This window comes from Maniola jurtina, chromosome 15 (genome assembly GCF_905333055.1).
Source record: "Maniola jurtina chromosome 15, ilManJurt1.1, whole genome shotgun sequence".
NCBI lineage: Eukaryota > Metazoa > Arthropoda > Insecta > Lepidoptera > Nymphalidae > Maniola > Maniola jurtina.
This window is the reverse complement of record NC_060043.1, coordinates 8,348,423-8,359,464: the sequence shown is the minus strand read 5'-3', so window position 1 is coordinate 8,359,464 and position 11,042 is coordinate 8,348,423. Positions and strand designations below refer to the sequence as shown.

The window sequence follows — 11,042 nt, the reverse complement described above, 5'->3', positions numbered from 1 at the left end:
CAAAATAATTATATGCCAATACTATTATGTCGTCTTCTGTATTTCTGTTTATAACTACTACAATTAAGTTACTCTTGTTACTTGTCTATATTTTTCTTAAGTTATTAATAGTGGTTAGATATTGATATTTTCATAGATTATACATACATACATATTCTATGTAATATTGTTGCAATACTTACCTGTGTGCTTTTTAACCTATCTTGCGTGTAAAACTGTGCAATAAAGTATGTGCTGAAGTAAATATTTTTTTATGAACTGACAAGTTAACCCTTGTCTGGGATCTCATCTGGTAGTGACTAGTGACGATGTAGTCTCATTCAGAGACGGTCCTACTTGAAAGGGATATGCCACTTTTACTAAATCCATTACTAGGTTTATAATAACACTTATTTAGATGCCACGCGGTATCGTTATGGAACGTTACGTCGCTTGGAGGCACCTTTACCGTTATGGTGGCACTTAGCCCCTGGACAAAACAGCCTGTGCACCAATCGACAATCGATTGGCGCACAGGCGGTAGGATATCCTGATTCCTAACCCCTTTGAGTGTTGTACTAAATCTCACATAAATTCAACGGAGATTGTGGTCGAACCCAATCTATTACCAATAAAATTAAATTTATTACAAAAATCGCCAGCAAAATGTTTGTCTCAAATGTGAAAATATACGTCTATATTTTTGTATTACAAAAGGACGTTTCTGAATGGAAGCATCCGAAGAGGGAAAAATGAAAAAGTTGCCTCCGGAAACGTTTTTGATACCCATTTGTATTGAGGCGGATGAAAAAACTTTTTGTTAAAAAAAATCCTTTCCATTTTCGTGTCAATTCTGATCTGGCCTTATTATTTTGAAGTCTGGAATTATATAAACGAATTTTCATGTTGGCTATTTGTTTTTAGAAGCATATAGTGTTCAGTTAGTCTGTTATGGATATCCAAATTATTAGATTATTCGTAACAATAATTCATTCACCCTCCAGCTATACGTAACAATAATAATTATGGTTTTGTATTTTGAAATACAATCATATTACTTACTATTAAATACTTCAAAAATAGACACAGAAAATTGAACTCAGGTATAGATTGCTTGCAAGATAAATATTTGGTATATGAGGAGTAACAGATCAAAGTGTATTAACTCCACCTACCGAATTATTCTAATACAGAACGGATTTTTTATCTATTTCAAACCTTGAAAACTTATGTCAAATTATGACGCATCAAACTGTATTACTTTTTATTATAAAAAAGAACCAAAAGTAGTCACCGTTTCAAACGATATTAGATCCAGGTTCGTTGCCATATCCAAGTGTATTAAATTTTGTCGCTAGAACAAAGTGTGTTACATCCATAGACATCAAGTACAAGTCATTTCTGAACGCAACAAACTATATTGTTTGTGGTCACTTGTCACTCGATGTCAATATGACAGGAAACATTGGCGGTTATGTTGTCACTGTTGTTGTGTTAATGTTTTTTGAATAATAAAATAGATTTGTTATTATTTTATGGTAATAATCGTATGTAAATATGGAAGAATCAATATTTGTTGGAGAACATTCGGATGGTTCACGAAAACGGCCACGTAATAAAAACCTAAGAGCTCGGCGTAAAGAAGCAAGGTAAGTGTTGTTCGCACTTGTGTATTTTATCACAGCATTTATAGTAATTTATTTTAATGGGTTATTTGCCTGTTTTTGTTTATGTCATAATGTTTATTGTTTCAGATACCGTGATAGTGATCCGGCTTTGTTAGCCTTTAATCCACCATGTACACATACGACAAAACGGTATTCTTGCTGTTTGATTTCTATGAATTACCTGATTTATGCGAAACAAAAAATGTATGACGCCCATACGAAAATTGAGCAGGATAGGCGATTGTCATACATGTTAAGGGTTTCAGGCACTAAACGATCTAGGCCAGTAGCAAAGCCTAAAACTAAGTCCAGAAATGCTAAGAAATTCTCCGTTAAGTATTACATTCCTGTCAAACAAGGGAAAATGATGCCTGTTTGTGCAAAGTTTTTTCAAAAGTTGTTTAATGTTTCTCAAACCAGAATCAACTCAATTGCAAAGGGTGTTTTTAGTGGTGAAGGAGTTCATGAACGGAGAGGTGGAAATCACAAGGCACATCTGTATGCCCAGAAAAAACAGGCCGTTATTGAATTCATTTCTAAACTTGAGGGTAGTATAAGTCACTATAATCGCCTTAAAAGCAAGCGCATATATTTGCCATCCACGTTGTCAATAAATAAGCTTTACAAAATTTACAACAGTCAAGCCAATGAAAATCTTAAAGTTAAAAAAACTTTCTTTGCCACAATATTTTGTACAAAATTTAATATTGGCTTCGGAACTCCTGCTGTTGATGTTTGTAGTTATTGTAAAAGGATGGCGTCTGCCATGAGAGCAGAAACTGATACACAAAAGAAAAACAGTTTGATGCACAATTTGGGAGCTCATAAGTTACGTGCCAAGACATTTCATAAGTTACTAAAAGCAGACTATTCTGATAGTGTCAGACTTTGTTTCGATCTTCAACAAATTCATCCTCTTCCTAAACTGAATATTAGTGAAGCTTACTATGCTCGGCAAATAAACTTTTATACTTTTTGTATTGTTGACCTGAATATGCAGGATTCACATTTTTTTACGTGGACAGAAACGGAGGCCGGAAAAGGCTCAGTGGAAATATCCTCTGCTATACTATCATATCTACAAACATACAATTTTGCCGAATCCAAGACCAAATTGAGACTGTTCTGTGACGGTTGCGGAGGGCAGAACAAAAACATGCATGTCGTTCATAGTTTATGTTGGTGGCTTTTTACTAAAGCTCCTGTACATATTGAGGAAGTTGTTTTGTTCTACCCTGTAAGAGGGCATTCTTATATGCCTCCAGATCGTGTCTTTGGAGTGGTAGAAAAAGAATTGAAGAAGAGAGAAGAAATCATCACACGAAAAGAATATACACAAGTTTACTCTGAAAAAGGAAAAGTCCATGAATTGGGAAAGGAATGGAATACGCTGGATATAAAAAGTCTATCAGAATTCATGAAAAAGATGGATGGAATCAGAGATGCTAAAAGGATTTATATAAAAAAGACAATGGTAAGAAACAAAGCAACAAGGCAACTTAAACCAAGAATAGATGTCAAAATGGAAAATTTCTACAATGCTGATACTGGAAAAGACTATGGTCCAATTATGAAAAGGGGTTTTAAAATTGAAAATATACCAGAGCCTGCAATCATCAACAATAATAATTTACTAAATCAGGCAAAGAAAAATGATGTAAACATGTTACTGAAGAAACGTTTTGGAGAGGAATGGCAAGATAATGGGGAGTTAGAATATTACAAAAAAATTATAAACAGTGATGGTGATGGTGTTACCGATTCAAATCAAGAACAGCAGGAAATGTGTGACTGTTTGGAAGAGGAGGATGAAATAAGTAAATTTTAGTTCAGTGTGTAATAGTCTTCACACCCATGTCAAACTGTATTAAATCCCAAATGTGCCACATCAAACAGTATTATTTTATGGTTAATGCATCAATATGTATTAAATCCAAAAAAATATGTAAAATTTTATTGATAATTAATAATAAGAAGTATGTGGATTTCAGTTTTATTTGCTGATTTGACTTCCAATAAACCCTATTACAATACAAAGTTGTTTGTTTTTGTCCTCTCTTAAAAATATTATGGATTATGCTTTTATCTCAAAAGTTACATTAACGGAGTTAAAACACTTTGATCTGTTGCTCCTCATATGTACTTATAAAGTGCTGTTTCAGACGATCGAATATGGTTCGCATAAACCAAATCTGCCGGAATAAATTAGATCATATTTTGTCGGGGCTAAGGCGGTTGTCCGTCTTGTGCGTTGTTGTGCGCGAGTTGATTAGCTAGAAATGAGTTGAACTAAAAACTAGAAACGAGTTTACGAGCAACGAGAAGCGAGTGTGCGAGTGTGACGGGTGAGTAATCGCTCGTTATAATATATTGTGCATTGCGCATACTGTGTACAGTTGTTTAATCGTCAAGATAGCGACGCTGAGCGTGTTTACCTTTGATAGCTCTTGTCGCAGCGAAGAACTAGTGGAGAGAGAATTCTCGCTGGCAGAGTCAGCGATTAACTATATTAATATATGATTTAAGGTAAATTTAAACTAACATTGGAGAAACCTATTTTCTATTAAAACGTGTTATATTGTGATGTTATATTATTTTTTAAAGATTTTTCTAGAATATCGTGATAATATATAGTAAGTACAGTTAGTACTTTAGTTTTTGAAACCTATTTATTCTTTATTAAATCATAACTTACATTCAATTCATATTGTTTCTTAATCTACGATATAGGATGGCTAATCCTATAGAAGACACCATTCTTCTAAACTCAAAAGAAAATAAGTTACTCACAGGTATTACAAAATCTTTAAATGAGTTTTCCCAAAAATTCAGTTTTTTGAAATAGTACACTGTAGTCGCAAACAGGCGATATTAATATCTTTTACTGACACGGAATTGTTAGCTTCTTGAGCTAGAAAATAGTCAATAGCTAATCGCTTCCTCGTCGCCAGTGGAACAAGTGCCTAAAAGAGTTATCACGTAAATATCAAATATTTATACATATTATAAATACGAATTAAAAGATAGGTTCTAGTTAACTGAAAAGTGAAAATATTTGCAATACACCGCATCCGAGCTGCACATACAGGATGTTTACTTTACTTATCTCGAAATGAGTTCTACTACAACAAACTTTTGCGTTTAATCCATTCGCTACAAACTCAAAGTGGCTTTGGCAGAGCTTTAGTCTGTTGGACGCGGCGTGGATTTCACAGATTGCGAGTGCACCATGAACGTAGATTAATGTGTGACGTGCTATGTGCTTAGTATGAGACTACATATAACCAACGTTTTGATAGAATTCGAGTGATAAAGTCCAAGTAAAATAAACCTAATATACGTAGTATTTGTTTTAAAGTCATAAATTCAGTACCACCGTTTTTAATATGATAACTGTTTCAAAATTTGTTTGTTTTTTGTGTATTCATCTTTCTATTTTACACCAAAATATTATGCTCTTTACCTAGATGTTGTAACGTTTGTTAGTTTATATAAGTTATATATTTACATTTAATGCAGGCACACTTCACTGGTGTCTGTATTATTTATATTATAATTCTAATTTTAAGTGTTATGTAAACTCTTATGTAATTTGGAAGTGAATAAATAAAATAAACTAAAATTTCTGTTTGGAGCGCTGCTGGCTGTAGGTGTATAGAAAAATACGATTTTGAGCATTAAAACAAGGCATTCACGGTTGATTTTGCTTATTGCTGAAGTGATTCGACATTTGGATACTATATCAACGATGGTGAGACGTAAAATCTCATACTAAGTACACCGCATGCAGTAACGACCTACGATCACTTTTTGAAGTGAAAACTTATTTAAACGCGTTGGGTGATTTTACGCTGACTAAAAACTCCAAGGTTGCGTCACCGACATACTAATACATAATTTATAATAATGAGAATTGAGAAATGAGAAGTGCTCTTACTTACACTTTGATACAAAACTGGTGTTAGTGGTTTTAATTTACAAATTATGAAATTTTAATTTCTGATACCTACTTACTACAATCAATTTGAAAATCCAAAAAAAAAAAAACACTTGTTGGCCGTCCCCACTATCAATTTTTTTTCACTTTCAGTAATTACTTAATACTTAAGTATTATAAGTATGTTTATGAATAAAATTAATTTTACTGACATAATTATTTATGTAAATTCAGCGGAATGTAGGTCATAGAGGCATAAAAGCACTGCTTCCCTGAAATAGCTCATTATTTATTGTGATTTGCCAGTAAATTCGTACCTATCTACTTAACTAATGTATACCTGTGCAGTGTGCACACATTCACAAGCGAACATGTTATTATCGTTTAAGAGTTCTAAGGAGAGTCTGAAATTAAATTTCATGCTCAAAGTGTATAAATAATATAAGCTGCGTTTTAGCGCACAATTTGTTGAGTTTTTAGCGCAAAATTGTAAAGTTGTTCTCACGGCTTCTACGTGACTTAAGAAATCGTATAACAAAACTGAACATAAGATTCTTAGGCGATGATGATTTATCTCGTTTAACTAAGTAGATTCTGTCCTCAAAGATAACCTTCGTATTTCTAACTTTATAACTAAGTATGAAATAAATGACAATAAATGATAATCATTGTACTTCAAAAAGAATGTTCAGATTAAGACATTATTTAATTCAATCAAATATGCATGATCAAATTCTGCTTTTACTAATGTAAACAGAGTTGGTGTTTGTTTAACTTATTTGGGAATGAGTGCAGACCGCAAACTTTTACGTCAAATCCATTCACTTCAAACTCAAAGCGGCTTTTACTGAGCTTTACTCCGTCGGACGCGGCGTGGATTTCACAGATTGGGAGCGCACCCTGTACATAGTACATACTCGAAGAGTGATGTGACGAACTATGGCATTCTAACCGGTATATCCAGCGAGCTTGATTGGTTAATTTCACAGGCCTAAACTATGAATGAACACGCGTTAGGGCGATTACGCACTGCATGCGATCCGAATCCGTGAAATACGTTCCGAAGTAGTTACAGAACTTATGCGTTTTCATACTGTTTTATGGAATACTAGCCGATGCCCGCGACTTCGCCCGCGTGATTTAGGTTTTTCGAAATCCCGTGGGAACTCTTTGATTTTCTGGGATAAAAAGTAGCCTATGTGCTAATCCAGGATATTATCTATCTCCATTCCAAATTTCAGGCAAATCCATCCAGTGGTGTTTGCGTGAAGGAGTAACAAACATACACACACAAACACACACACACACACACACACACATACAAACTTTCGCCTTTATAATATTATAGTGTGACTAGCTTATGATAGACTGCGTTTGCGTGGACTACACAAATCGCAAACTCCTATTTTACCCCTTTAGGAATTGAGTTTTCAAAAATCCTTTCTTAACGGATATCTGCGTCACAACAGCTTTCTGTGTGCCAGAAAGTTCAGCTGTTTCAGCTTTGCCAGTTTCAGCCCAATCCGTCTTGTAGATTGAGTCGTGCGATGACAGATCAGTCAATCAGTCAGTCAGTCAGCTTTTCCTTTAATATTTTTAACAGTAAGAAAACTTGATGAAAATGCATTAATAACCGATTCAATTTGCTCTAAGCAAGTATCGGAATCCACTGAAAGTAATAGACGATAGAGAATGGTTTCTTGCTGACATTCCTTTTACGGTAATCACAGATCGTGGACCAATATCTACAAAATATTACAACTGGCTCTTCCTAATACAGGAATGGAGGAATCGACTAAGTAGAAAACTCGGGATTTTATTGTGTATTTGAGTTAGCGGAATCAATGTTGTTAGGTTTATATAACAAAAACTCAAGCTACGAAAAATTGGGAATGGGATTTGTTTTCAGGTATATTATATGAAATTATTTTAGGGCTCCTTAGTAAAATAAGGAACCCTTATAATTTTGTGCAGTCCGTCTGTCTGTCTGTCTGTCTGTGTCACAGCCATTTTAAAATAGACTTTAAGTTCAAATTGATTGAGTTTTTTATTACAGTATACAGAGGCATATGAAAAAAAGATATACTAGGGTAGCGCCTGAACATGAAAGTGAGAGACGAAAAAATATTTTTTGTTTTACCTATTCGAGTGATATCTAGGAAATAAACCCTCAAAATGTTTAATAGTTGCTAAAAATTTGGCGGTCATTATTTCATGGCTACGTAACCCTACCTTATTGTACAAACTAAATAGCCTGGCGAATATAGAGAATATCTTGAGAAATTGAAGAACGAAGTTTGACAATAAATACTTTATGTTCGTAAATTGCTCTCTATATAAAACGTTGGAATATAACAATTTTGAATGACATAATTTGTTACACAACAATAAATAGGGAAAACTTTTCTCGAAGTCAAAAAGCTGTTCCATTAAATTTTTATAGCCGAACATGGACTGCTCTTGCCAGTTAGAATGAGTCCAAAGTACAGGAAACCCACAAAACAAAACAAATAAAAGTAACTTTCCAGTCTAGTTGCGAGTTCCCTTCAGCTATTACGCTACGCCTGTCTGGACTTCGTTATGGTTAATATTATGATTATAACAATATGGCATACTTCGTGGAATAAATGTGTATTATACTTTGGAACATGTAATTGATTGAACAAATTACTATCCATTACCTTAGAATAATAACGCCCCATAAAATTTTTAAATGCGAAATGTGTTTGTTGGTTTGTCTTGCCGTGAGGCAGCGACGCGCGTTTTTATAAGTACCTATTTGATTTTCCGGGATACAAAGGAGCCTATATCCGTCTCCAGGATACAAGCTATCTCTGTGCCAAAATAGATGATGCCCACTACCTTCGTACTACGTAGATTTAGGTTTTGAAATTCCCCCATTAACTCCGAATGATTCCGTGTGGTATTCCGGGACAAAAAACAGCCTGTGTTTATTCCCAGAAAATTATCTCTGTTCGCCAAAATCGGTTAATCAGATGGGTAGTGAAAACAGCAGCAAACAGAAAAATAGACACATTTTCTCGTTTAAAATATTAAAATGGATAATTGTAAAGATATTGGCTTATGCAAATCGATTTCCAAGGCATATTTTATTCGTCCGCTCAGGGAATCTATTAAATAGCACATGTTGCCTACGTAATCAAGGCCTACTAATATTCTATGTACCGCGAGAATATTATCTAGGTCAATCAAATAGTCCCCTTGGGCCAAACAACAGTTTCGGCGCTAGCGTAGTAAAATATAACAAAGATTTATTAGCAATAATTCGATTTGTGGATTGCGTGGCCTATTTACCCAAAATAAAACACTGATCTGTAATATCTAGGTTAATGGTTCACTGAACTTCTTCGGACCGTTCGGAATAAGTTTTTTTTAAATCAACTTCCTAAATGACCTTAATAGCTCAATGACTTATACCACTTTACCACTATACCACTTTATGCCCTTGCCCTTTTGAAACCAAACAAAATAACACCAAAAACGAAAATCCTAAAAAAACACAGCTAATTTTGCATGCGCCGCGACGATGTATAAATTGCCTGTTTGAAAAACGCTACATCACTTAGTGAAGAGAACACGAGAAAATTTGATAGCTTGTCTCGCTTCTCATTTAAAAGTTACATTTAATCTTGCTAAGAGAGTCTGCGTTTAATGCGGCTTAAATTTTAATTTGTACTTACGACCGGCTGCAAGACTAACAAGTAAACTGTCTACATTGTTCGATTTCTTAGTCTACAACAACTATAACTTTAGATTGCATCGCTAAATTTAAGCATTTGCTGTTTCTTGTTTAAGAGAATAGAGCCTCTTTTCACGTTGTCTGTTTTTATTTATTTTTCTTATTGTTTGTAAGTAAATTATCAGTTGAAAAGAAATAGAAATGGAAAAACTTTTTATTTAAATAAACATTTCCAAAATACTTTCGAATCATTAAATCGTTAAATCACTTATATTGAATTTTTTATTACAAATGCAGCGAGTAAATTGACTGTTGAGGATCGTATGTAAATTTTCAATTAAATTAAATTAAATTTCGACTTATTTTCCTCTCTCTCTTCATTAAAATTTAGCACGAATAATGATTTACCGTATCAAACAATATTGATTAAGTTATCAGTGATAAGATCGATGGTGATAAGTAGTTAAATAAACACCTAATTTTTCATACCAATCAGAAATACATGGCAGAACTTAGATACATACTATACTTACCTGATTAAATTACTCTTAAAAGTCCTGATTGAAAGGAAAATTAGGACCGATTTGAGTTAAATTTTAAACCCCTCAATATAACAAGTGTAAATTAAAAATTTTCAACACCCCCGACAAATCATTTTCAAATAAATAATTAGTAGTTAGTATATCTAGGCAACGTCCATCTTGACAGCTTGACATTTGTCAATTGACACTTGAATATTATGAACCTAAACTCAAATTCAAATTCAAATTCAAATTATTTTTATTCAATTAAACTTTTACAAGTGCTTTTGAATCGTCAAAATAATGTACCACTGGTTCGGAATGCTGTTCCTACCGAGAAGAACCAGCAAGAAACTCGGCGGTTGCTCTTTTCAAATGTACAATTTACAATAATATGCCATACTGTATACAAGCAATTGCAGCGCCGAGTATTGCTGGAGCGCATCAAATCCAAGCTTTTTTGTCATTTACATAATCTTCGATTGTATAATAAGCTTTTTTTAAAATATTACACTCATTCCCACAAACGATTTTCCAACTTTCCTGAGGCGGAGCGTAGGATATGCGAGCCTATCACGGTTTCTAGTTTGCCGGTCGTGGAAATCACCGATTTTTTTGTAACTATGAATGTTTTATCGTACAAAAATTATATTAGCGTAAATATATTGAGAAGCTACTGTAAGAATACCTATTTCCTTAAATTTCTCTCGTAGGGAATCGCGCGGTTTTAAATTATAGATTGCGCGTATTGCCCTTTTTTGTAATACGAAAATTTTTCCAATATCTGCCGCTTTACCCCATAGTAAGATTCCGTAAGACATAATACTGTGAAAATAGGCAAAATATACAATTTTTGCAGTTTCCACATCAGTTATCTGTCGAATCTTTCTAACAGCGTAAGCAGCAGAGCTGAGTTTACCAGCAAGTGTTGATATATGGGCGTTCCATTGAAGCTTTGCATCTAAAGTTATCCCCAGGAACACGGTAGTTTCTTCTACTTTCAACATATCATTATTTACCATTAAATTAAAATCATTTGCCGTCTTAGTATTGGGCAATGCGAATTCGACACACTTAGTTTTCTTTGCATTTAAAAGCAAATTATTAACAGTAAACCAATGAGTAACCTGCGATATGGTTCTATTTACATCGTCAAAATTATTATAATTTCTAAGGGTTATCTAACCTTCTTTTCTACAAGGAAACTAGAAAATAGCTGATAACTTTTAAACGGCTGA

The 11,042-nt window shown here is 33.9% G+C and overlaps 1 protein-coding gene across 1 annotated transcript; it reads left to right on the top strand.

Annotated features, from left to right (window-relative positions):
- Window positions 1–1,115: 1,115 nt before the first annotated feature.
- On the top strand, window positions 1,116–3,788 carry LOC123872659. The gene is made up of 2 exons (XM_045917088.1): window positions 1,116–1,628; window positions 1,734–3,788. Exons 1-2 carry the CDS (start codon window positions 1,537–1,539, stop codon window positions 3,472–3,474), a joined length of 1,833 nt encoding a protein of 610 aa, XP_045773044.1. The 5' UTR covers window positions 1,116–1,536; the 3' UTR covers window positions 3,475–3,788.
- Window positions 3,789–11,042: the final 7,254 nt, after the last annotated feature.

Excerpts from the sequence above, each read along its gene's own strand:
- LOC123872659 (XM_045917088.1), top strand. The coding sequence starts at position 1,537 with ATGGAAGAATCAATATTTGTTGGAGAACATTCGGATGGTTCACGAAAA. Across the intron at positions 1,629-1,733 it reads GCTCGGCGTAAAGAAGCAAG|ATACCGTGATAGTGATCCGG; the intron begins GTAAGTGTTGTT and ends TTATTGTTTCAG.